Raw genomic sequence first — 25,562 nt, forward strand, 5'->3', positions numbered from 1 at the left:
CATTCTTGGCGCTATACCTAGCCGTTCCTCTTCCGTCGTGTCACCACGGCTGCCCATGCCACGCAAGTAGCGATAGATGCTCGTGAAGCTCCAGATCCCAAACACAGGCTTTGCAAAGGACCTCATTGTTGGGCCCAAGATACCATGCACTATTCTGAGGCGAAGAGCACTTGGTACATGTAGCAGACCCACGAAAAGCATCTCTATCAGGACATCTGTATTTACCCTGAGCCTCACTGTGACTCCCAAATCTCAGGCGCTTGTGTTAATTCGCTTGGAATAAATCTTCAAAATCGTGATCAGGTGGGGTTAGACCAGATATGCAAATGTCTTGCGCAGCAGCCCCTGTACTATCGAAGCTTATGCACCCGGCGAAGATGCTCCTCCAGGTTCTCACGACGCGTGAATCCCTGCGCGGTGTGTCGCTTACAGTGCTCGACAGGACAGAAGAGCTGCTCTTCAGGGCCGCCATGCATACCGTGAACTTCGCGTTGATGGCGAAGCAGATCAAAAGAGTATATGAAGCTTGGAAGCTCAGCGCATTGCGCCATTTGGCACTGATATGGCTCACAAACAGGCACATACAGATCAGAAGTCTTGAGCGCATGACCCTCCGGTTCTATCAGATCAGGGTCATCTACAGCAGTTATGTGGTCCGACTCCTTTGAAATTGATACTGATGGAAGGAAGACGGTGAACTGCGAATCATAATCCGCGTCAGAATATATATGGTGTTGAAGCAAGGCTGGATACGATTCGACAAATATGCTCACCGAGTCTCCTTGTTTCGATGAATGCGGATCGGGTTGGGTGCTGGAAGAGTCAGATGATATATCGAACTTCCACATAGATTGCAGGTAACACAGAAGTTCCTCAGGGATACGATGTTCGGAAGCTTGTCGATTGATGCATACTAAGAAGTCGGACGGATTAAGCATCTTTGAGTGGCCAGTGGCGTCAGCAAAGATAGGCTCGCCTACAGAATGGTCTAGCATAATTGCAAAACGGGTTGCGACAAGGCTAAAGAATTCCTTAGTGAAGCGTAACGTGGACCCAGCTTTCACCAACAGCAATCTCAGAGCAGTGTTCTTAACATCTGGACTCGGGCGCCTCAGTGTCGGGCGGTAGTCTCTATGGACCTTGCCGAAACGATCAAAAGCACGTTCGGACAGCCTGGTCCGCTTTGGGGGTTCAATGTAGCAGCTGTAAGCTATGCATTGAGAAAGGTCATTGAGATTGACGTCCTCATCCCACTGGAAAGCCATCAACCTGATGAGAATCTTGAGATCGAAGCATGCTGCTACTGCATATACTTCGCGTTTCGAGAGTGAATGTGTTGGCGCGCAATGATCGAGAAGGAGTTCCAGCATCTCAGATCCGCAAGGCGATCGAGCCACCGACTTTATCAGTGCTGGGGTGATAGGAACATTGACTCCTTGAGAGAGCAATTTTTGAAGTGTATAAACCGATTGCTCCAAGGCGAGGGCTGAGTAGTCGTGGTCCCTGAAGCTTATGTCATCTCTGCGATGATCCATGAGCATCTCTAGCGCCAGTAAAGAAGTTTTAGCGACAGCTAGTAATGCTCGAAGAGTGACGGGAAATTCTCTGACTCGCCTCCACACAAGCATATCCAAGATTTTACGGTTCCAGTGATTGTGTGCAGCTGCTTCGATGATGTCTTCAGTGATTGCTAGTGTGACCAGCTCTTGGTCAAGAAGCACTTCCAAGATGACTTCACCTGAAGTATTCTTAGTAGCAGCATAAATCGCTCCAGCCGAAAGCGATATCTTTGGCCTCTTTTGCAAAAGGTCGCACAGTGTTTCGTGAATGTTGACCCGCAGACATTCCACGATGCGAGGGAGGTCTATGTAGCTGGTGACATCCTGACTTTGCCCGACTAGCCACCGGACGATTTTCACATGACCCATTCTAGCGGCAGTGGTGACTGTACTTCCAAGGATCTCGTTCTCGTTTCTGCCGGGGAGTAGCTCTCGCCAGAGATTCATGACGCTTACCTCAAGGCCGAGCAAGGATGCATAGTAGAGCGGCGATTGCGCACAGGCCTCCGCAGGATGATTGGCCCTCAGCCAATCTCTGAACAAGATGTTGTCATGTTTGAGGATGCAATCGACCAGAAGCTGAGTCTCGGCCCAATCCGTGGTTGCGTCGTTTTGTCTAGCATGAGCCAACCAGAATCCTTCTGCGTAAGGACGGAGAGCCTTGGGAAATGATATCGAAGATGGGAAGACGTAGTGGATGATTTGGTCGGTGATGCAGCGATGTGCTAGCTGAGCTGTAAACTTGTACCAGTAAAGGCTCTCATCGTAGATTTGTTGAACTATCAAGAACTCTTTCACAGTAAAGTGGGCGAGTTTGATCGTCTCATGGGTATCCCCATCTATCACCGTGACCAGAAGGCTTGTGCAGATTTTCAGAACATCGTCGACAAAGGGGAACGAGACAACCGCGGCGATCTCACGAGATGTCATCTCTCGAAAAGACGATGCTAACCAGATCAGGATTTTCCTGACTCGCTCCTGCAGGGTGCTCGGTATCGTTGCCAATGCTTGATGATAGGCTTCCTCCAAAGATTCTGGAATCGTGTCGAGAGCAGTCAATAAGTCATCTTCTGTTGGACAGGCACAAAGTCGCCTGATCTGAAGATCTGTCCACCTGAATCTCCTGTTCAGTTTATTAGCCAGAGTCGACCACAAAACCACCGATTGTCCCTACCTTTCTTCTGCGTCGAGTAGCTTCGTGGCAATCAAGTCGAGAATTGTATCGCCCCATCGTCGAATTGAGTATTGCTGGAGGGCAAAGGCTACAAGTTTCGCGACATCTTCCTTGATGGCCGGTTCAATATCGATGACACAGGAAGCGACACTCTGGAGTGACTTCCAGATATCGGGTTCCCTTCTGCTGGTGACTAAACAACGTAAAGACGGGGCACACAAGATCATCAATTGTTGGATGGTCTCTAGTAGAGTGAGCCTTCCGGGAGACTTATCGGCTGGATATTCGTCTAGCGCGTCGAGCACCAGGCAAACTACTTCATGGCGATTCACAATGTCTGAGATCACGTCGAGCAGTTCAGCGCGGGAAGGTTCACTCTGGTTCTGGCAATGCTGGCTCCAAAGGCGACGAAGTCGACCTGGCAAAGGGGAGGAAGCCAGCTGTCTGAGAATGGAACGAAGCATATAAGATATGTCCTGTGTTGATGAATCGCTGAATTGGAAGTACCAGTACGCAATCCGAGTGTTTGATAGTGATATACATCGTTCTTTGAGATCATCGATGATTCTGGAGCTGAATCTTGTTAGACGCAAGCTTGGAAAGGGTATAGAAAGATACATGCCTCAGCACGGTTTTTCCACAACCCGCTGGAGTGTGTCAGCTTTGTCTCGGACGAAATCGTCCAGATAAACTCACCAACACCATGCAACCAGACCAGGCCACCGGCTTGGAACCATGTAGAATACCTAGAGTCTTGTATGAACCAGTTTCCGGTTTCATGTACTCGACAATCTCGGGTGACATTTTGAATTCTTGAAAGCTTCAGCGAGGGTGACAACCACTCTAAAATCTCCCGTTCGTTGGCTCCTTCAAGAGACGTGAGTAGCGGTCCGACAATAACTAAGCTATAACGTACTGCCAATCTCTTGGTTCGTTCGTTCAACCATCTCGAAATTCCTGGTCAGCATCGAAGCCATCTGATTCATAGCTTGGCTAATGGGCTCAATCTGATTGATCCTGGTAGAAGCAAGATGATATAGAAGGTCCTTAGCAAACGCGGCGGCAGTAGCGGATGCGTAACGTTGCCAGCCATCATTTTTGTGAGAGTCGGAGTAATCCGAAATACCGCGGATGACCAGACATGGAAAATTGTTCATCAAGCCTGCGGCTTCCATCTCAAAGCAGAGAACGCCACCCAAATCTTGGCTGATTTTGTCCCTCTCAATTGCATCTTTCATGACCCTATTACCAGAAGCGATGGTGCCATAATGGATTCTCGGTTCTTTGGTGTCTCTCTCTTCGCGATCCACCGAGTTCTCAGAGCCGCATCCAAAGCAGTTCCTCCCGCCAACGTGCGAGTACTGTGGTTGAAACAGGCAGTCAGTAAGCTTCGACGGGTACGCGTATGGTGGGAGTCGGTCAGTCAGTCGCGAAAGGTAGTCGACTATCTTGAGCTCGTCCATCTCTTCGGCGGCTCTAACATCGGTGAGAGCAGTGAGGAGGGCATTTGGTGGAGCGTTCAAAGATCCTGTACGCTCGAAGATTCCATCAGGACGAGCCTTGCCAAAGTCGTATTGGGCCACTCCACCATGTTGGCCATTAGGATGGCTCACAACGATATCGCCCAAGCGAATATCATTGTCTTCACTGGGTACACCCCCTCCTATACCAACCATCAGACCCACGCGAATTTGACGAAACGCGGACATCATCTGTACAGCAACACTGGAGGCAGAAACGAGACCAGTACGACCCGATGGAAGACAACCAATAACGATGTTGTGGTCACCGATGCATCCGAAACGGTAGGAGTTATCATCGCTGGAAGGTAGCGGCAGACGTTGATGTTCTTGGTCCAGCATCTTTACAGCTGCTGCCAGCTCGATCGGCAAGGCGCAGATCCAGCCGATGGTATACTGGTCGGCGCGATTGATTTCTGCTTGACCATCGTCAGGGGAGGGAGTCTCGCGTTGCTGTGAGCTAGCCATGACGGTAGCACCAGGCTAGAACCTCGTGAGATCTACGCAACAGTGGAAAGTTTGGAATGAACGAGGATGGGGAGGTCGAGTACAGATAAGAGAGCGGGGAAATGCAGCTTCCATGCAAGTCTCTAAATTTAGAATAAGGCATTCAGATAAGCGCCGTGATCTGATCCAGACATCAGATTGTGGCCGTCAAGGCGTGAAACAAGTAGAGATGCTACTGGCGAAGGATGGATCTTCCAATCCCATGTTCGTCGAACATGTCCTTCTTGAAGACAGAGTTCGTCAACATTTCAAAAGCGCAGAGACGGTGTTGTCTTCGGCAGTGTGTTGGTCGATGACGCCGTAAAGCGACACGGCACTGTACATTGCTCGAGCATGACCGAGAAGTTTGACATTGATAAATTGTTGGAGCTCATCATTTGAGGCATTAAGAGAGCCATTATCAAGGTGCTCGCGGAGAGGCATCGTCGGACCCGAGAAGTCGTGCTGATCAGGATGTTCGATCAGGAACCAGTCACTTCCCCAGAAGTAACCGGGAGAGAATCCCTCGTTGAGGGCGCTTTCCAACATGATTGATCGCCTTTGTGCATGAGAAGAGGTGGTTTGTTGGAGGTTAGATCGTGGGCACTTACAGTGAGCGACACATCGGCGGTCACGAACAGGGGATAAAAGTGGTCAGGGGAGAATTTCATGCTGATGTAGTTGATGAGTGTAAAAACAGACTTGCCTCTGATGATTGATGAAGACTACCGTACTTATGATCGGAGGCCTGATTCGCATTTAGTCAGGCACGGCTGCCACAAGAGACGCCACTTCCACGACGCCCTGATCCAACTGCATGGCTGAGAGCTTCGTATTTCGAAGAGCTTCATCGTAGCTTCTCCAGATCGTAAGCATTCGACTTGCACGACTTCATGCTGTCTACGAGTGCAGAAGCGTCGGATCGACCACCGAGAGGAGCGCGTCATGACAACGCCAAGACCGAACGGAACATCCTCGGATTGCGGGCACCGGGGAAGACAGTCGACGGCCAGACGAGAGCCATCTTGCGACAGACGCAACAGACAACCAACGACATTGACGGACTTGACAGGAGCATCTTGCATACGAGCCTTGCCCCTCTACATCGAGCCTTCTACCACATCACCGCCGACCGAGCACCTGCTTCACCTGCTTGGAAACACTACCAGACATCCACAAGTCGACATCATGGCAGCCGACCAGCGCGACATCTACGACTCCATGACGATGCAGTCAGACAGCGAGACATACGATCAGCCCGACATCTCATCGCCTTCATCGCCTTCCTCAGACTCAGCATCACCCTTGATTCTCTACTCCCCACCTACCTTCTGGGGTCTGGCGCGGGGCGCCGCCATCAACCTCCTCCTCCCTTTCGTCAACGGCCTCATGCTGGGCTTCGGCGAGCTGTTCGCCAATGAGCTTGCCTTCCGCTTTGGCTGGTCAAACACAAAGGTCAGATATGGAAGAGAGGATATCAAAGACAAGATACTGACAGTGATAGATCTTCCCCTCGCACAGACGAGTTGGACCTGGAGTCGAGATGCGAACAGACCCTATCGAGAAGAGAAGACGCAATGGACAAGAGATGGACGCCTACACGAGCTTGGAATAAGAATGGAAATGACGACATTTACAAATCACGTACGCCTGGATTTTGCATTACAGCATGGAGAGGAGTCGGCGTTGATGGTCTTTTCTTCCTTGTTATCGTTTCCCGTTTTCTCAACTTCAAGCTTTCTGCGAAGAAGCATGTCAATATATCTCATTCACCACACCCTTCTCTACCTCTTTCTTATACCCATCTGAGATGTCTCTTGCCGGCCACTTTAGTAAGTTTGGAAGCTCTACAGACGGCTCTTATCTTCAGAAGAGCCAGTGGTCGAAATCTGGTCGCCTGCTTGAGACGACAGTCCTCTCTAGAGCATGACTTTCAGCAGCTCTTCCCAGTAAACTCGACGTCGACCTTTCAGAGACACTTGTCGATCCCAGGATTGATGTTAGAAGAGCAGTCCCTGTCGAGAACACCTCCGCAAGTGATAATTGAACATGGCTAGAAGAGAGTGAAGATTACTGGAGTGTCACCGTAGAAGAACCAAGGACCTCAAGACCAGGTAGCGTAGCGGAAAAGATTCCGAAGGCAGCGGGCCGAGCCTCCCGTCGTTCTCGCCGGTCTCCGACATTCATCCGCGTCACAGCTTCCCTTCGAGATCAAGATTCAAGAAATCTTTCGGGCAAAGACATGTTTGCGACAAGCAACAAAACAACATCTTGAAAACAGTCCACCCACTCATCAACCATGTCGGGCAAAAACATGTCGTCGCGTTTGCTGAACATGAAGGTTCGCAGTCCCGTCGCTTACCACTACATCTCCAAACTAATCAAGACATTCAGTTCATGCAACGCGCATCAGCATCAACACCAACTACACCCACGACTCCAGACGGCACAAGACCTTCCAAGCGTCAAAGAACAGAAGCAGCAGTCGACCCCGATGTCCGCGCATTCCAAGAAGCCGCAGCCGCCGAGGAAGCGAAGAAGAACGCCTTCATCGAACGCGCCGCCGCCGAAGCTGGAGAGACAAAATGGGTGCTCAGTGTGAGCGACGACAAACCACAAAACACTGCATCTTCATTGCGCATTGTAGAAGCTGGATACGGCGCCATTGACTCGGGCGCACCGATACCTGAGAGTGACGATGAAGAGGAGGAACAAAGCGCAGGCATGGCAGGAAGAAGGAGTTTTGGAAAGTTCAACAAGGCTGTCGAGGTAAGCACTTCATACCCCGAGTCCGACATTGCGCATACTGACAACCTCCAGCGCCAACACAACCCCGACCTCTCATCCTCAGAATCCGAAGACGACGAAGACGACGAAGAATCAGAATCCTCAGAAGATGACGAAGACCTATCCGAAGCCGACCTCCTGATCAAAGCCGAACGCAAAGAAGCAGCAGCCAAACTTCGCGCCGAACGCAAACAACAACGAAAAGCAGAAGAAGCACGGACAAAACAAATGGCCGAGCGACGAAGAAGCAGAGACATCAACCTCAACAAAGTAGGAGGAATCTCGAATGCCGCCATCAGAGGTAAACAGGCTGCTATGGCGAATATGGCTTGTCATGTATGTGGTCAAAAGGGACATTTGCAGAAGGATTGTCCGGATAAGAAGCAGAGGAGAGGAGATAAGAGGAGGAGTGGCGGTGGCAGAGACATGGACTACTAGCCATGTCGATCCCCTGATTGGGAAGAAGACATGAGTTTTTGTCTCGGAACTCCTGCCTCTTTTGTCTCTGTCCAGTTTCGATACCCTTGCTGTAGAATATGCAAGCCGCAGCATCTTTGTTCGTGTCTCATTCAATTCCTCTGTTACCTTCCTTTCTCAAACCCTGAGAAACCTCGGATCTCGGATCTCAGGCATCCAAATATCTCATTGTCTCATCCCTCTCAATCAAACCCATTACCCTTTACACACAAAACACAATCACAATAGCCAACCTTTCCAACCACGATCCAAAAGACATGCACAGCAAAATCTTCCAGTCTCGAATACGCCATGTCGCTTGGATGACCCACCACTTGCATCATTCCCCGCTTTGAAGACTCGCTCAAGTACTCGGCAGGAAATTGCAACTTGTCGATTTTGGAAAAGTTGACGAGGAAGAATCCTGTGGGTGGGGCGGAGGTGAAGGTGGGATGGTAGCCTGCGCGTGATGGTGTAAGTTTGTGTGTTCCGAACATGGCAAGGTGATGGGAAAGGTGAAGGTTAGGAATCACTGACCTAGTTTTTTGACCAGCCTGGGATTGTCGTTGAAGATTTTGGTGAGAAGAGAGAGGAAGATCTCATCAGATTGTCTTGGTGGATATCCGGCGATGTTGATCAAGTCGCCATCGCTGCGGTATTGAGGGGCGCTGAGATCGATACTGCGGGTTGGGAGATCGTCGACGATGAACGTGTTTTTGGCGGTGCGCGGAGCGAGCGCCGGGGCGGAACGAGGATTGTTAGGTGCGTTTGTCATCTTGACGGGTTGTCGATTTGGTTGATGGATGATGGAAGGCGATGTGTCGTGGACGAGTCGACGACTTGGTTGATTGGCCGACGGTGGATCGTGGAGGATAATGTGGATACACGTCTGTTCGGCACTGTTATGCTCGGTTCGTTTAGTCTAGTTTGTGTTGTTTGGTTCCATTGTTCACTTTCTATTGTGTTTCGTTGCTTGTTGCCTCCTTCACTTTTGGGTTATCGACGTCCATTCAGTTCTGAGGTTCCATGTATGTGATCGCAGTAAACGGACATCTCCTCTCGTCTCTATCCTCCGCTCTGCGATCCCTTGGTCCGACGAGGCCTTTGTCAGGAAAGCTTCTCCTTAACCCTTTAGTTCTCGTGAACCTACCAGCACCGGCAAAATAACACCCTCTCCACATCATCCCCAAACGCGCCCTCCCACAACAATCAATCACTCAATTCTTCCTTCTTAATCTTGACTTCCTTTTCCCCCTTTTTCAACAAGTCAGGTGGCTCCCTCTCTACACAAAGCGAACATGCACAATTCTCCAAATCGCCCTTGACAATACTAGCAACATGCACAGCGAATTGTTTCCAACACCTATAAGAACCCTTGGGATGGCCGAAGATGTGGGTAGAGCGAAAGCCATCGCTTTGACGAATGCCATGAATCACGAGATTGCAGTAGTACATTGTGTAGCCTTTGGGGAGGGAGATCAAGTGTTGGTCTGTAGGGAAAAAGGTTTGGGATTAGCGACTGAGAAATTGGTGAGGAATGGGGGAAAAGAACCTCTGTCGACGTAGCGGTTGTAGACTTCGTTCAGGTGTGTGAGGAAGATATCGTCGGGTGCTCTTTTGGAGTGGGGGAGCAGATCATCGGGAGGTTGGTCGCCTTCACCATCACTGTAGTATTTGGGAGAGCTGAGGTCAATGTCCATTGGAGCGGCAATGCTTCCTGCGGATGTTGACTGTGGGTTGGCGGTCGATGATGGGAGTGAATTGGCTTCATAAGTTGGAATCTCGCATTAAATACTCCGTCATGTTTGATTGCTGCTCCTTTGTGGTGCTTTTAGCTGACGGCCATTGTTCTTGCTCTAAAGAGTAACTCTGCGACATTGGGAAGGCTGATGGTTCATGACCCTCTGCGATGTCTTGGAAAGTCCTCAAAGTCAAGACTGTAATCGTCCAGGTGATACTCTTCATCGACCTCAACCTGATCCCATCCAGTCGCCTCCTCTTTCCAATCCTTGTTATCGGACCCAATCAAAACATTCATTGTCTCCGTGATATACCTTGTACCGTCCCATTCAGCAGGCCCTTTGATGAATGTTGCATATTCGTTACTTGGAAAGATTCCTTCGCTAGTATTGCAACGCAGGTTATTGCAGATCAGACTGTCTAGCTTGAGCTTCTCTCTGATGCACTTCAACAGCGTAAGTGGTGTGCCTGAAGCGCAATCTTCGGTGGCCCATCGGTCTGTGACATCCAGTCTGACATTGACAAGCTCGACTCTGCGCAACGTCTTTGCATGTGCAACGAAGAAATTGCACAGGCGGCGAAGCCCGACCACGCAATCTTGCAGTCGCAGTTCCTGGAAAACATCTTTTCCAAAGTCCTTGGAAATTTTCCCATACTCTTCGCTGACGCCCCTGAAGGCTGGCTCGTCTTTTGTGTCGCCAGCTTTGACTCGAAACTCCAGACGTCTGTTCTTTGTCATGATCCGCAGCTCAGACTCGTAGCCTCTCGACACTTTGACGCAGAGATCTGCATCTCCATATTCCTCGTGATCCAGCATACCGATAGCCAGGTGGACATGAGCTTGTGAGCTACAGCCATCATCCACAGTAAACCATCCATTGGTAGAGGCGAACGGAAAGCTTTGGTGCCAGATACAATCAAGTTCCATGCTGTTCCATTCGAAGTTTGCCTTGTTGCAAGCCTGCCGGATATCCCTTGTCGTGTCGAGAGGGTTCAGATACCATTCTTCTACCGGATCCAGGCCCGCTTCGCCCCATTTTTGAAACTCAGATAGCTCGCCCAAGAATTTGTCGAAGCCGTAAGCAGTTCTGAAGTATGTAACACTGTGGTGGCAATAGTGAGATCCTTTGGATGTAGCAATCTCTCCAGCCACGTCAAAGATACCAAGAGTGACCCGGTTGTTGTACTTCTTCTTGCCAATATATTTCTTGAGATTTCTCAAAGCGGCGTGCATCATTCTAATGTGCTGCTTGGAGGCGATGAACGCCTCTTGCTTCTTTGCCGCCGCCACGTAGAGCTGACGCAGACGCAGGGCTTCCGCGTCCATTTCGTCTTCGGTGATCCAGTGTGGACAGCTTGGATAGATAGAAAGCCTTCCAGAGCCAAAGAGGATTTTCTTGATGTGAGGTGCAAACACTTTATGAGCAGTGAGATCAACCAGACCTTGCAGACTATCCTGCGTAAAGAGAAATCGCCTTTCCGCAAAACATTGCTCCGCGAACTGTGCCCCAAGTCGATTGCACAGCTCTTTACAGGTTGAGCGGAGATGGCCAAAGTCGTGGGAGCTCAACTGTGAGGCAATAATACTGTGAATCTCTGGGCCGAGAGACAAGAGTGTCGTATAAGCCATGACGATAACTATGTCAAAGCAATTGAGGATTGGCAGATGGTTCCCCTGTCAAGATTGTATCTCATGAGCAAAGTGGTGCAGCGGCGATGTAGGTGGTGACGCGACTGTCACGCGAGGATTTCGCGCCACCTCGATCAGTGCCCAGTGAGGCTAGCTCCAACACCAAACCAAGCATGATGCCAACAAACAAGTTCTGCTCTCCCATACACAAAACCTCGTGCGTGGCGAGGAATATGCTCGGGATGAATATACAACAATCTTCTCTGTCCGAAATACATTCCTTCCGCCTTGGATGGTCAAACACACGATGGACATTCCAATGATGGGTACCAAACTAAGACTAGTCGGTTTTAGGCGCGCGCTTCTATCTGCTATCACGATCGCCACAATCATAAACTGCCAATATGGGCTGGCGCACCATTGACACTTTCCTCTTTTCTCGCGCGTCCAAACAACCCTCACGATGCCGATGTTCAGTCGGCCAGTGCGTGTACCAATCTCCTCACACGAAACGCCAGAGCTTGTGACGAGTCTTGTCCCGCGTTACCAACTACGCGCACCTCAGAAGGCTTCACTATGTTCGAGGGAACCTGGCGAAATTGCATCTGACGCGTAGGGAACTCAAGTGCTAGCTACAGGTCTTACAGCCAGCGCTTTCTCAGTACTTCGTGGACGTTGAATCTGGTATAACATTGTGATGGTGGTTCGAGCTGCTCGGAGCTAATTCATTCCTAACCTCTTCCTGGAGCTGCTCCATCACGGATGGGAGAGCTTGAGCGCACTCAAGTCAGGAATGTTGACAGCCGAATCCAAACGCTTGGCTACCTTCACTGGCTCTGGGAGTTGTACAGAGTCATCTTCATGCACGTTGACAATCAGCCCTTTTACCGCTTCGGCCAGCTCTTGTAACAATTTGCCATGACGAGGAATGGTATGACCGCCTGCACTATCGAAGAAGATAGCCATGTTATCGTCGAACAGGTTATACAAGGCAAGTGCGCCATCTTTGTACGGATCTACAAGAGTCAGCTCATGACTATCAACAATTGCTCTGATTGCTGGACATACCGTTCGCCCCGATAATGTGCAAAGAGTGAACCTCAAGCAGGTCTTCAATCTCGTCCGACAATGCCGGTACACTCTCGCTTGTCAAGGCAGGCCATCCCATGAAGAAAATGGCAGCTTTGATCCTGGGAACGTACCCTTCGGATCTCATTCGTTCTTGCTCGTCGTAGATCAAGGTTGCTGCTGCAGATGCACCCTCACTGTAGCCAACAACTCCGCAAATTTCAGGGTCAGCGTCGAGTGCCTCATAGAGTTGCTCCAAGGCAGCTTCTCTAGCTCCAGCAAATCCGATCTTCGCTTCTCCCGCTGGCATGAGAGCACGTAGAGCATCCTCAGGGGTGTCAGCTTCTGGGAACACTCTGATGCCCTCGACTGCCGAAGCCTCAGCTTCACCTCGGTCTCTCAAGAAACGAAAGTGTGGTCCCGGTCCAAAATACGACTCGAAGCCTGATACCATGTTAGTCTCGTTCAGTGCGGGTGGTCAAGATTTCTTACCTGGAGGTGGTGTCACTGGTACACGGCCTTGGATGAAATCAAAGGATGCCGCTCCATCAGCCTCAAGGATATCTATCATCGGTCCTAGCTGGACTTTCGCAGCCTGTTTTATTCCTGGTCAGTAAACACATTGATGTTTGACCGTACCTGACCTACCGGGATGTTGCCATAGGCGCCGTGTAAGCATAAAAACTTCATGTTGAGCTATGTTCTGGTGTGTTGAGTAGGATGATGGATTGGAAATACAGAATCTGGAAAGACAAAAGAATCCACCACTGACTCGAAGAATCCCAGGGCTCATTGAAGGTCCCTCTTCAAACCGTTCAGACCTATTCCTTCCGCCCGTTATCAATCACATAGGAGAAAAGGATGAGACACATGGGTGATCGGCAAGACTCCACTTTGACATAGGTCGTGGTTGAGAAAGGCAGATAAGATCATTCAGAGCTGTGTCTATCAATGATGTCTTGCATGAAGTATGTTCTAATCGAGTCGGTCCCTTTTACGCCCGTACATAGCTTCCATGTAGGCGAGAAGAGAGAAAGTTAGTTCGCAGAATGGCTTGTGCTGCCGATTGGTGGGAGATGTGGATAGATCCGAAAACTGGAGGCGCACTGTACAAGAGGTGGTCTGTTCGTCGAGCGCCGTTGTTTCTCCGGCTTGCACTTTCCTTCCCAATCCTTCGAGCGTTGTTGTCCCTGTCTTCTTTCCACATGTCAAATGCCTCTTCCTCGTTAGTCGGAAGTGATCAGCGACCCTTTGTGGACGATCAACAGAACGGCAATTCGTGTCCATGCAGGTTGTTTACTAAAGCGAAAGCTTGTAGACCCTTCCAGCCTAACACCGCTATTCCGACACACAATCCCTTGGTCTAGCGGCCTCGTTGTCGTCGTTTGGAGGTCTTGATCGAACATCGAGGACCAAGGATTCGGCCGAGAGGACTGGAGGCGATAATACCGCGCTGGTATAGTCACGGACTTTTGACCACTTCTTACGAAATAGCTCCGTATCAACGTTGAGAATGCAGCCTGTGCCCTCAGGACAAACCCTATTGGTCCAAGATTAGTCGGTATTGCGTCCGCTTCCGGTATGAGGATTAGAGACGACAATCAAGAGGAACAACAAGTCCGTTACTCGAGTCAGCATCTAATGGCAGTTGGTCGATAGCAGTAATGATCCTTGTGGATCAAATGCCTTGAGGCGTCCCAACGCGAACGGCCGTACTGTGATAGCACTGTCGACACGAGTTTCTCAGGTCTTCTGTGTTGACCCAACGCTCGAAGTTGTGGAAATCGCTCAATGAAGATCATGTCGGCTCGATGGCGACACAAGAAGACAGACGACAGTCGAGAGGTGATAAAGTCGAGAGCCCCTCGTGCCACTCGGCCTTTCAACTATTCTTTCTCTCCATTCATCATACAAGACTAATACTTAATCATTACCTACACATTGCTACCACATCACAATGGCATCAGCTACGCTCGAACCGATCGCCATCGTAGGATACGCTTGCAAACTCCCTGGCGACGTCTCATCTCCAGAGGATCTTTGGGAGCTGTGCTCCAGGGGCCGTACGGGCTGGGGACCTACACCTTCAACACGCTACTCCAAAGATGCATATTACCATCCAGCACCTGGAAAACATGGATGCATCAACACAGAAGGTGGCTATTTCCTTCACGAAGACCCCGCTCGGTTTGATGCCCCCTTCTTCAACATGACAGTCCAAGAAGCCACCGCCCTTGATCCGCAACAACGTCTCCTCCTTGAATGTACGTTCGAAGCTTTTGAGAGCTCGGGTATGACCAAGGAGGGTGTCGCTGGTAAAGACATTGGCGTCTTCGTCGGTGGCTCTTTTGCAGACTATGAGGTCAACAACACTAGAGATATCGATACTGCTCCCACATATCAAGCTACTGGTTGTGCTCCGGCCATGCAGTCCAACCGGCTGTCGTACTACTTTGATCTTCGAGGTCCTAGTATGACTGTTGACACAGCATGTTCGTCATCATTGGTAGCACTTCACAGTGCTATGCAGAGTCTTCGCAATGGCGAGTCTTCATCCGCGGTCGTTGCCGCTGCTCACCTCAATTTGACGCCCGATTTCTTCGTCACCATGTCCAACACACAGTAAGTTTGTTGAACTCGAGGGACCAAATTAGCCTGACATCTTACAGATTGCTCAACGATGCTGGTAAAACCTTTGCTTTCGATCATCGCGCGATCTCTGGATTCGCTCGCGGCGAAGGCGCAGGCTCAATAGTCTTGAAGCCACTCAATGCCGCCATCCGCGATGGTGATGTTATACGAGCTGTCATCCACAACTCTGGTGTGAACCAAGACGGCAAGACGAACGGGATCACTGTACCAAACGGACGTGCTCAATCGGATCTGATCAAACAGGTTTACGCCAAGGCAGGATTGGATCCAGCCGAGTGCGGCTTCAGTGAGTGTCATGGAACCGGCACTAAGGTAGGTGACCCGATCGAAGTCGCTGGTATTCACGAAGCGCTAGGCGCTGGTCGCAGCCCTAGAAGTCCACTTTTCATCGGCTCCGTAAAGAGTAACGTCGGTCATCTCGAGGGTGCCAGCGGTATTGTCTCGGTTATCAAAGCCGCGATGATGTTGGAGAAAGGCATGCTTTTACCCAATGCGAATTTCGAGACGGCAAATCCTAACATCCCTCTCAACGAGTACAATATGAAGGTACGCAACGTCTTGATCGCCATGATCGTCACGATCGTCGTGCTTATCGTAATGATCATGATGGCCATGGCCATCATAAACGTCATAATCATCAGAAAGCTAACAACTTAGGTCCCAACATCCACCAGACCTTGGCCACGAGGCAAGAAGTACGTCTCTGTTTCCAACTATGGATTCGGGGGTGCAAATGCTCATGTCGTCTTGGGTGCCGCGCCCAAGGGCCTCAAGACCACTATGACCACTGTAGCCTCCCTTGATGAAGCACCAAGAGACCCGCTGTGCAAGCTCTTCGTTCTTTCCGCCCATGATTCACAGGCTCTACAAAAGAAGATCACAGATCTCGGTATTTTCCTTGAGCAACGGCCGGAGGTCTTTGAGAAACTACTTGCCGGCAATGTAGCCTACACACTCGGCGAAAGACGCTCCCATCTACCTTGTCGAATCGCGATTGCTGCAGTCTCATCCGACGAACTAGGACAGAGTCTCGCAACTACGAAAGTCCCTACCTTCAGAGCTCGCAATGAACCTACTCTTGGATTTGTCTTCACTGGTCAAGGAGCACAATGGGCTGCTATGGGTGCTGAGCTCGCTCGCGACTACCCAATCTTTGAAGCTGCCCTAGACAAAGCTGATGATACCTTGAGAGGACTAGGAGCAGACTTCTCATTGAAAGGTTCGATGCACACTCACTCTCGATGATACTAGGACTGACAAGAAAACAGAGGAGATGATGAAACCTGCAGAGCAATCACTCATCAACGCTGCCCACATTAGTCAGCCCGCCTGCACTGCGCTACAAGTTGCTCTCACCATGCTTCTGAGCTCCTGGGGTATCCATCCTGCTGCAGTCGTCGGACATTCTTCTGGTGAAATTGGCTGTGCCTTCGCCGCTGGCATTATTGGTCTCGAAGATGCGATGAAAATCGCATACTACAGGGGTCAATGTATGCTCAGTCTGAAGAAGAAAGCAGCTGGCCGACCTCAAGGCACGATGATGGCCGTTGGCACCAGTGCTGAGAACGTTCGCCAGTATCTCGACACTGTTACTAAAGGCTATGTCACCATTGCTTGTATCAACAGTCCCTCCTCGGTAACTCTTTCGGGCGATGTCGAGGCTGTCGAAGAGCTCCAGCCAATCTTGACTGAGAAGAGCATCTTTAACAGACAGCTCAAGGTTGGTGTCGCTTATCACTCCGCCCATCTCGAGCCTGTTGCTGGAGAATACCTCGACTTGATCAAGAACGTCCATCCGTCTGCTACAGCCACAGCCACCTTCTACTCATCTCTGCTCGGACGAGTTGCTGCACCTTCAGAGCTCACACCAGACTACTGGGTGCAGAATCTTACTTCCCCCGTCAGATTTTCCGATGCTCTGAGTGCAATGGCCAAGGAGACTGGCTCCAAGGTGATTGATCACCTTGTCGAGCTTGGACCTCACTCGGCACTTCAAGGTCCAATCAGAGACACCCTTGCTACCATTGATGCAGCAAAGGGGAAGTTGCAATATGTCTCTGTCCTTGCAAGAAATCAGAATGCCTCCGAATGTGCTCTACGTATGGCTGGTGTCCTCTACATGAAAGGTCTGCCCTTGACCTTTGGCGAGATCAACTTCCCACGCACGAAAAGTGTCAACCAAAAGCTAATCACCGATCTCCCGAGATATCCATTCAACCACGACACCAGATACTGGCACGAATCTCGCCTGTCACAGAAGCATTGCTTCAAAGAAGGCGGTCGTAACGACATCCTAGGAACACTTGCCGACTGGTCCAATGATCTGGAACCCACTTGGAGAAATATTGTTCGCTTGGATGATTTGCCGTTCCTTCGTGGTCACAAGATGCAATCTATGCCTGTGTTCCCAATGGCAGGTTACATGGGCATGGCTCTTGAAGCTGCTACTAGACGTGCAAGTGCTCGTGGAGTTCAATTCGATCGTTTCGAGATTCGTGAATTCGTCGTGAGCAGTGCCTTGGTTCTCAACGAAGACACTGATGTCGAGATGACAATCACACTCAAGCCTTACAGTGAGGGGCTCCGGGGTGCTGTATCTGACCTGTGGGACGAGTTCAAGATCTGCTCTTGGGATTCCAAGCGTGGTTGGCTCCAACACTGTCACGGTCTTGTCGGTGTTCGCACTTCACCAGCTACTAACGGTGTTGATGCCCACAAGGCCGAAAGTGCTGCCAAGGCGTTCGAACTCCGCATGTCAGATATCATCAGTGCCTCCACCGATGCTGTCAACACCGAAGCCATGTACGAGACTCTCACCGCTATCGGTGCCGAATATGGACCTGTTTTCACTGGTCTGAAGCCTTGCCAAGCAAGTGACAGGACAGCTCACGCTCAGCTTATCGTCCCTGAGACTAAATCGCTCATGCCAAAGGGCTATGAGACTGATCTCATTGTCCACCCTGCATTGCTCGACCAGATCATTCAGATTGTTTGGCCCATCTTTGGCGCTGGCCGCCAGGGACTGGACACACTTTATATGCCCACTTTCGTCAAGAACTTCAGCATATCTCGTAACTTCTCTGCTGTACCTGGTAGTCAACTCGAGGTCTTCGGCTCAGGAATACCAAACAGAGAAGCGCCTGAGCCTACCAAGTTTGGCTTCTTCGTTGTTGATCCTGCCAGCGCTCATGAGCCTCTCATGCAGTTCGACGGTCTCACTATGACTCCCCTGCGTGAGTCGAGCACCAGCTCTGGCCCACAAGCTCGCGAGCTTTGCTACAAGATCGACTGGCAAGTCGTGTCAGAGGAAGAGGCCGCACTGGATAATTCTACATCAGACATCTCTGATACTCCAATTAAGACCGATTCTCTTGTCAGCACGCCTTTCATGAGAGATGAGGCTGTTTGCGTTGTCTATAACGAGGCTGGTGAGAAAGACTTCGCAAGTGAGATCGCCGATTCTATCTGGAAGACTTCTGGTACTCAAGCTGCACTCGTCGCGCTTTCCAAGGCTTCGGTCACTGATAAGAAAGTCATCTTTGTATCTACATGCAAGAATCTTCTTGGCAACATCGATGCGCCGACTTTTGACTCCTTGCGTCAGATGCTTCTCTCTGCTGGCAAAGTCCTGTGGGTTTACAAAGAGGGTCCAAACGATGCTGACGTCGAAGGAAGCATGGTCGTTGGTTTCACCCGAGCTATTCGTTCGGAGACTTCTGCGGACATCATCACTCTGGGTCTACAGGATGCCACTAACAAGGCCATCGGTGACAACATCTTTGCTGTTCTCTCCAAGACTGGTTCTGACTCTACTTCGGCTTTCAAAGACGACAAAGAGTTTATCCTCAAGGGCGACAATTTGATGATTCCGAGAGTGGTCGACGATGACGAGTTGAACACAAGACTTCATCAGGAGTCACAGGATTCAGTCGTGTATCAGCAGCCCTTCGTACAGCCGGATCGTCGTTTGAAGATGGTCATTGCCACACTCGGCTCTCTTGATTCTTTCTATTTCGTGGATGACGAACCTAAGCCACTTGGTGACAATGAAGTTGAGATTGAGGTCAAGGCTACTGGTATGAATTTCAAGGATGTGGTCGTCTCCATGGGACAACTCAATCAACCTTACATCGGTGTTGAGTGTGCTGGTGTCATTGCAGCGGTCGGCAAGAATGTCACCGATGTCAAGATTGGGCAATCTGTTATGGCGATGACTGAAGGTGCTTATAGCACATACGCCCGTTGCTTGTCGACCAGCGTCGCTCCCTTGCCTGAGAGAATGGACTTCACCGCTGCTTCGACTATTCCTGTCGTTTTCTGTACCGCTTACTACGGCCTGTTCGATCTTGGACGTCTCACTGAAGGCGAAAGCGTGCTCATCCATGCCGCTGCTGGCGGTGTTGGTCAAGCCGCAATCATGCTCGCACAGACACGCGGCGCTGAGATCTTTGCTACTGTTGGAAGCATTGACAAGAAACAACACATAATGACAGAATATGGTATTGCTGAAGACCACATCTTCTACAGCCGTGACACAACTTTCGGTCCTGCTATTCGCCAAGCCACTGGAGGACAAGGTGTCGATATTGTGCTTAACTCTCTCGGAGGCGACTTCCTTCGTGAAAGTTGGGACTGCCTGGCTCCCTTCGGCCGCTTCATCGAGATCGGCAAGGCTGATATCACCAAGAACAGTAGACTCGAGATGGCTCAATTTGAGTACAACGTGTCGTTTGCTTCTGTCGACTTGACCAAGGTGGCTGCGTACCGTCCTCAGCTTATGAAGAGGCTCTTGAACGATGTCGAGAAGCTCATGAGCAATGGTAGCATCAGACCGGTGGGTCCCGTTACAAGCTATGGCATCAACGAAGTCGAGGCTGCCTTCCGCAGTCTTCAAAGCGGCAAGAGCATGGGCAAGTTGGTCATCACTCCTCAGCCTGGCGATCTTGTCCAAGCCATCTCACCAAAGAAGACTGCAAGTTTGTTCAAGAAAGATGCCTCCTACTTGATTGTTGGAGGTACGGGAGGCCTCGGATGCAGTATCGCTCGATGGATGGCATCTCGTGGTGCCAAGCTTATCTGCTTGTCATCCAGAAGAGCGAACATCACGCCTAGACTTGAAGAGCTCATCAGTGACCTCGCTCAGCAAGGAACAAGAATTCTAATCCGTGCTTGCGATGTAGCAAACCTTCGCTCTGTAGAGACGCTGATACAGAGCCTCCAGAAAGAAGCTTCCGTTCGTGGTGTCATCCAAGGTGCTATGGTACTCAAGGATGTTCTATACGAGCAGATGACCACAGATGACTTCAACGCAGTCGTAAATCCTAAGGTTACTGGTACACTCAACCTGCACAACACTCTCGGATCTTCCAAACTTGACTTCTTCATCGCCCTTTCTTCCGTCGCTGGTGTTGTTGGCAACCGTGGTCAAGCTGCCTATGCAGCCGCCAACGTGTTCCTGGACACTTTCATGGCTCACCGCAATGCTCAAGGTCTTCCCGGTACATCTCTCGACTTGACTGCAGTCTCGGATGTTGGCTACCTCGCCGACAACAGCGAAAGAGCGGCCGATGTTCTCCGCAACCTCGGCGGCGAAACCATTGAAGAAAGCGAGATTCTTGGTTTGCTCACTGCTGCTGTGACTGGCAAAATCACCGCAAGCAACAATCACGTCATCACTGGTCTCAAGATTCAACCTGGCTCGGAGCCGTTCTGGTCTCACGATGCCAAATTCAGCAACCTGCTCGCCGCAGCTGTGTCGCAGACATCTCAAGACGGCGGAAATGCAAACGTGCCTCTTCCCCAAGCGTTGAAGACTGCTGGTAGTAGTGACAAGGCACTAGAAGTTTTGTACACGGCTCTTGTCACCAAGCTGGCTGCTGTCCTGATGTTGTCGGTTGAGGAGATGGAGCCATCCGCCGCTGTTGCTTCCTACAGTTTGGACTCACTGGCTGCCATCGAGGTTCGCAACTGGATTGCGAGAGAGGCAGACGCGAACGTTCAAGTCTTGGAGTTGCTGACAAGTCCCAGTCTGATGGAGCTTGCAAAGTTGATTCTCAAGAAGAGCAAGCTGGTGTCTTTCGAGTGAGTCGAAGGGTGAATGCTTCAGTGATTTTCTCTATGTAGTCTTTGGTTTTACTTCGGGCGTTCTTTCTGGCTGGTCGTCTTTATAATAGTAATCTTCGTCAAATTCATCACTTTCCTTCTTCGCTCCTCTTGTTCTCTTCATGATACAACTAGATCCGGAGCGCCCACTCGCCTTGCCTCGGCGTTCAGAGCTTCAATCTCTGCTTCGACGTACGGTATACCGGAATTTCTTCTTTCCGCTTCCGTCAACTGTTCGATTTCGCCGGGGAAGTAGATTCTATCGACACCTGCCATCTTCTCGCAATTGATGACCTGTGGTTGTGTTAGCACTTATGTCAGACACCTGCTGTCAGTCGACTTACTCTGTTGTAAAGATATTCCATTCTCTCCTTGAACTCCTCTGAACTAAGGAAAAGATCAGGCTTCAAGGCGATCAGGAAGTGTCCCACATCCGCCGGCTTGGACGGATCATAAGGATTGGTAACATGGCCAGCAAAAGCAGATCCAGACAGCACCCCCGAAAACACATCCATCATAATCGACAAGGCCGATCCTTTTGGCCCACCCATTGGAAGCATTACACCTTCCAATGCAGCAGCCGGATCATCAGTCCTATTACCATCTTTGTCCAACGCCCAGTCCTCGGGTATCTTCTCACCCCTACGTTTGGCCTTATAAATCTTGCCTCTCGCTGCGACCGAAGGCGCCATATCCAAGATGAAATCATGCTCGACACCAGGAGCACCACAAGCAATCGGCGACACCCCCATCAATTTCTCCTTACCACCCCAAACAGGCAGTGCAGGCGACGAATTAGTAAAGACCAAACTCATCATCCCAGCATCAAGAGCTTGCTGGACCAACCAAGCACTCATGCCGAAATGATTACTGTGCTTTACACTGACCATACCGATGCCGAAAGCAACTGCCATTCCAATTGCCCTTGCCATTGCCATCTTGGCGGCGACGAAGCCAAAGGCATTTTTGGCATCGACTTGGGCGACAACGGGAGTGATATCTTTGATGGTTGGTTCGGCGGTGGGGTCCAGGACGCCTTGGCGGATGCGGGCGAGGTAGGAAGGAATGCGGTTGACGCCGTGAGTGTCGACGCCGCGGAGATCGGCAGCGACAAGGCAGTCTGCTACTGTTGCTGCGTGGGGATCAGAAACGCCATTGGCTTGCAGCACGGATTTGACATAGGTATGGGCGTTGGCGTGTGAGACCAAGATTTTGGAGGAGGCTTCGGAGTCGGCCATGTCGCTTTGATGTCGCCTTGCTGAGTTGAGACGGGTATCGGTGGTTGCTGGAAATCTAAAGGTCCGTATTCGATGATCCGAATGTTTGAAGCTGTTTTGTTCAAGGTACTCCGTGAACAAGCAGGAAGATTGATAGTTTATGTGCTACAGAGTCATTGTCTTTCGGCTTCGAAGCCGGCACGGAGATTCCGCTTTCCACATTTCCATCGAACTCGAGCAGGCACGATCTCCGATCCTGACTTTGGTTGATCTGCACCATAAGCAGTTGCGTTCAAGTCAGTCAGCCGCGGGTTCTCCTTGAATCCCATGGCCGCCATTCACGTGGCTGATCACGTTTGTTCAATTATGGAATCTTCTGCCAGGGTTCCCCCAATGACCTACATCACTGACGCTTCGAGAACTTGAAGATTGGATGAAACCAACGAGCTTTATCACTTTAGTGGTCGAAAAAGAAGGCACATCTGAAGTGATCAGCTTATATGTATTTGGTGATGTCGGCAAGCACAGTGTGACGAAGTTCAAAAATGTGGTTGATGATGAACCCTGAGCTTCTTAGTAATCAAGTTCAAACACGACCAGTGGACGAAGTTATGCCTCCATCAACCACAATCTTCTGCCCCGTGATATACCTCGCTTCATCCGAAACTAGAAACAGAACAGTATTGGCAACATCCCAAGCATCTCCCATTTTCCCCATTGGCACTTGAGCGTCCCGCTTGCGGAGATAGCTTTCCTGATCGGCGCCTGCTCCTCCATATTTTGTCGAGAGGGCTTGTGTATAAGGTGTCTCCATCAAGCCAGGCACAACAGTGTTCAAGCGAACTCCGTTGGGAGCATAGATGATCGCAGTGGCTTTCATGAACTGCATCACAGCAGCTTTGGTGGCAGAGTACGCGACTTGAGGTTTGCCGATGTAGCGCAGTCCAGCAATGCTTGAGATACTGGCGACAGCACCGCTGCCTTGACTCTCCATGATCGGTAGGACGTGGTGGCATAAGAGATAGACACTTTTCAAGTTGATATCCATCTGGGAATCCCAAACGTCTTCTGACATCGCTGCGGGACATCCAGGCTCGGATTTGCCGACGTTGTTGACCAGAATATCGATTTTGCCATGTTTCTGCATGCAAGCGTCCACGAGAGCCTTGACGGACGTTGAATCGGTGACGTCGCACGCAACGATGTCGCAAGAACCACCTTCAGATCTGATGGTATCTTGTGTCCAGAGGGTCGAGGCGACTGTACGGTTTCCTCCGAATATTATGGCACCTTGTCGTGCCAAAAGGACTGCAGTCGCCGCACCAATTCCCCACCCATCTCCTTGCGACTGTCCGAGTCCGGTGATCAAGACTACTTTGCCAGTGAGGTCGTGCATGATTCGCGGTGATTGTTGAATAGAGGAGGATGGCCTGGTCAGCATGATGAGTATCGGCTTTCTTTTGATTCGTGACTACTGTATATCTTGTCGCTCGGAATTGCCGTCGATTCCTGGTCCTGAGACGTTAAGACTTCCAACGCAGCCGGAGGGGCGGGATTTCCGACAGGGTCTGCATATATGGCGGGTACATCTGTGAGTGTGAGCCAGGCAAACCAAACTTGACATCAGAAAAGTCAGTGCCATGACAATCGTACATATCGGTGCGTATCTACAGCCTTCATGTCAGCAACGCAATGCTAATCTCTGTCAGTCCTCTTCAAGTTCCGTCCGGAGGTGACAGATGAGCACAAGCAGAAATTCGTGACAGAGCTGAAGAAGCTCAAATCATTACCATGTGTGAAAGAGCAACGACTCGTTGTTGGGGGGCCATCAATAACCGATCCCATCGAAAGAAGCAAAGGCTTTCAATTCGCACTTCTGAGCTTCCACGAGGACCGAGCGGCGCTTGAGGAATACCAAAAATCAGACGAACATCATCAGTGAGTTACATCCAAGTGCGGCCGAATTCTTTTGACAATCGTTTAGTGTTACGAGCACCTACATGTTTCCTTATAAAGAAGACTTGATGAGGTATGACTTCGAGGTTGATGAGGCGGATGAACATCTTCTCGGGTTTCTGCCTCTTGTCGCGTCGAAGATCAATTGACAAGGAACGAGTCAACGAGCGCCCTTTCAGTTGCTTTTGCACAGCTAAGAATCAAGAACTGAGCGACATGACACACTTTCACACACGTCTGAGGGATGGCATCGATTTACCCTGGACCGGCTGCGTGATTTGGGAAGGATCGAATGGCTGGCTAAGGCGTTGGAGGCCTTCCGGCCCGAGTGTCAAACAATGCAAACACATCCAATTGTTATTCTTCGAGTCTGTGCAAGCTTCCTCGCCATTCCCAATTCTAAAATTATGTTTGAGCAATTGTTTTCTATTTGCGGATCTACTCTAGCAGTCCTGTGAAATCCTCTGCCTGGTCAGCGTGAACGAGAGCCTCACCACAATGCCGACCCGCTTCCGGGTTGTTCCGGTCCAAGCCTTTCTCCTCTCGCTTCGTTGAAGCTTCAACAACGGAGTCTCCGTCATGTCCTGTGTCCATCTCGCAATCCACATCAGTGACAATGGCGGAGACCGTGAGCTCGGAAGGGACGAACAGAGCAGTACGACGACAGTCTCGCAGGTCGCAGCGTATCCGCACAGCCTGTCTGCGGTGTCAACAACGCAAGATACGCGTAAAGACATCACCGTTTTCCGCCGCTCGTCTTCGTGCTGACCAGACATCAAGTGTGATGGAACATTACCGACATGCGCTTCCTGCAGCAAGTCCAAGAAGAATTGCGAGTATCAAGACGGCAACACTGTTGACAATCAGGCACGAGCGTATGTCAAAGTTTCACATATCTGAACCCAGCTGAGACAGACTAGTCGATACACACAGCTTCTGGAGCAGCGAGTGCGCTGGCTGGAGTGTATTGTGAAAGATAGATGTCCTGATGTAGACTTGTTGCAGGACATTGGAGCTGAGTTTGACGACAACAATGATGCTTCGATGTCAACCTTCAATGACCAAAGTGCCGAACGGGACCATGTACCTGATGTCCATCACGCGCCTGTTGCGGATATAGACGTATCGAATATCGCACAGGATCCGCCACCGATCACAGAAAATTCCAGGGATAACAACATTGAGACTTCCCGGGGTGATTCAAACGATGCGGAC

General features: G+C 50.4%; 10 protein-coding genes across 10 annotated transcripts; 4 read left to right on the forward strand and 6 right to left on the reverse strand.

Moving 5' to 3' along the window:
• Positions 1-234: 234 nt before the first annotated feature.
• Positions 235-4,731, reverse strand: M438DRAFT_406695 (uncharacterized protein). Its single transcript, XM_029909862.1, has 5 exons — positions 3,650-4,731; positions 3,430-3,600; positions 3,356-3,380; positions 2,734-3,306; positions 235-2,673 (listed from the first exon to the last, which is right to left on the reverse strand). The coding sequence occupies exons 1-5, from the start codon at positions 4,719-4,721 to the stop codon at positions 351-353; spliced, it is 4,164 nt and encodes a 1,387-aa protein (XP_029759475.1). The 5' UTR covers positions 4,722-4,731; the 3' UTR covers positions 235-350.
• Positions 4,732-5,778: 1,047 nt separating this feature from the next.
• Positions 5,779-6,567, forward strand: M438DRAFT_346729 (TOM13-domain-containing protein). Its single transcript, XM_029905748.1, has 2 exons — positions 5,779-6,194; positions 6,244-6,567. Exons 1-2 carry the CDS (start codon positions 5,928-5,930, stop codon positions 6,352-6,354), a joined length of 378 nt encoding a protein of 125 aa, XP_029759277.1. The 5' UTR covers positions 5,779-5,927; the 3' UTR covers positions 6,355-6,567.
• Positions 6,568-6,896: 329 nt separating this feature from the next.
• On the forward strand, positions 6,897-8,350 carry M438DRAFT_346730 (uncharacterized protein). The gene is made up of 3 exons (XM_029905749.1): positions 6,897-7,080; positions 7,134-7,508; positions 7,560-8,350. Exons 1-3 carry the CDS (start codon positions 7,039-7,041, stop codon positions 7,962-7,964), a joined length of 822 nt encoding a protein of 273 aa, XP_029759278.1. The 5' UTR covers positions 6,897-7,038; the 3' UTR covers positions 7,965-8,350.
• Positions 8,351-8,803: 453 nt separating this feature from the next.
• Positions 8,804-9,779, reverse strand: M438DRAFT_41116 (uncharacterized protein). The gene is made up of 3 exons (XM_029910084.1): positions 9,535-9,779; positions 9,133-9,472; positions 8,804-9,068 (listed from the first exon to the last, which is right to left on the reverse strand). The coding sequence occupies exons 1-2, from the start codon at positions 9,680-9,682 to the stop codon at positions 9,192-9,194; spliced, it is 429 nt and encodes a 142-aa protein (XP_029759279.1). The 5' UTR covers positions 9,683-9,779; the 3' UTR covers positions 8,804-9,068; positions 9,133-9,191.
• Positions 9,780-9,876: 97 nt separating this feature from the next.
• M438DRAFT_366474 (uncharacterized protein) lies at positions 9,877-11,352 on the reverse strand (the record flags this gene model as incomplete). Its single annotated transcript, XM_029907880.1, has 1 exon — positions 9,877-11,352. One exon carries the CDS (start codon positions 11,350-11,352, stop codon positions 9,877-9,879), a length of 1,476 nt encoding a protein of 491 aa, XP_029759280.1.
• Positions 11,353-11,628: 276 nt separating this feature from the next.
• On the reverse strand, positions 11,629-13,251 carry M438DRAFT_346734 (putative DUF341 family oxidoreductase). The gene is made up of 4 exons (XM_029905750.1): positions 13,069-13,251; positions 12,913-13,015; positions 12,421-12,864; positions 11,629-12,368 (listed from the first exon to the last, which is right to left on the reverse strand). The coding sequence occupies exons 1-4, from the start codon at positions 13,108-13,110 to the stop codon at positions 12,109-12,111; spliced, it is 849 nt and encodes a 282-aa protein (XP_029759281.1). The 5' UTR covers positions 13,111-13,251; the 3' UTR covers positions 11,629-12,108.
• A 1,077-nt stretch (positions 13,252-14,328) lies between these two features.
• Positions 14,329-21,444, forward strand: M438DRAFT_346737 (polyketide synthase). Its single transcript, XM_029905751.1, has 4 exons — positions 14,329-15,042; positions 15,090-15,618; positions 15,730-16,291; positions 16,341-21,444. The coding sequence occupies exons 1-4, from the start codon at positions 14,378-14,380 to the stop codon at positions 21,155-21,157; spliced, it is 6,573 nt and encodes a 2,190-aa protein (XP_029759282.1). The 5' UTR covers positions 14,329-14,377; the 3' UTR covers positions 21,158-21,444.
• On the reverse strand, positions 21,166-22,773 carry M438DRAFT_346738 (Malate/L-lactate dehydrogenase). Its single transcript, XM_029905752.1, has 3 exons — positions 22,563-22,773; positions 21,519-22,473; positions 21,166-21,468 (listed from the first exon to the last, which is right to left on the reverse strand). The coding sequence occupies exons 2-3, from the start codon at positions 22,410-22,412 to the stop codon at positions 21,295-21,297; spliced, it is 1,068 nt and encodes a 355-aa protein (XP_029759283.1). The 5' UTR covers positions 22,413-22,473; positions 22,563-22,773; the 3' UTR covers positions 21,166-21,294.
• Positions 22,695-24,220, reverse strand: M438DRAFT_41514 (NAD(P)-binding protein). The gene is made up of 3 exons (XM_029910087.1): positions 24,182-24,220; positions 24,045-24,058; positions 22,695-23,980 (listed from the first exon to the last, which is right to left on the reverse strand). Exon 3 carries the CDS (start codon positions 23,830-23,832, stop codon positions 22,978-22,980), a length of 855 nt encoding a protein of 284 aa, XP_029759284.1. The 5' UTR covers positions 23,833-23,980; positions 24,045-24,058; positions 24,182-24,220; the 3' UTR covers positions 22,695-22,977.
• Positions 23,933-24,535, forward strand: M438DRAFT_41510 (stress responsive A/B barrel domain protein). The gene is made up of 3 exons (XM_029910086.1): positions 23,933-24,050; positions 24,101-24,329; positions 24,376-24,535. Exons 1-3 carry the CDS (start codon positions 24,032-24,034, stop codon positions 24,494-24,496), a joined length of 369 nt encoding a protein of 122 aa, XP_029759285.1. The 5' UTR covers positions 23,933-24,031; the 3' UTR covers positions 24,497-24,535.
• The last annotated feature ends 1,027 nt before the right edge of the window (positions 24,536-25,562 follow it).

The sequence above is a fragment of the Aureobasidium pullulans genome, assembly GCF_000721785.1.
Source record: "Aureobasidium pullulans EXF-150 unplaced genomic scaffold scaffold_12, whole genome shotgun sequence".
Lineage (NCBI taxonomy): Eukaryota > Fungi > Ascomycota > Dothideomycetes > Dothideales > Saccotheciaceae > Aureobasidium > Aureobasidium pullulans.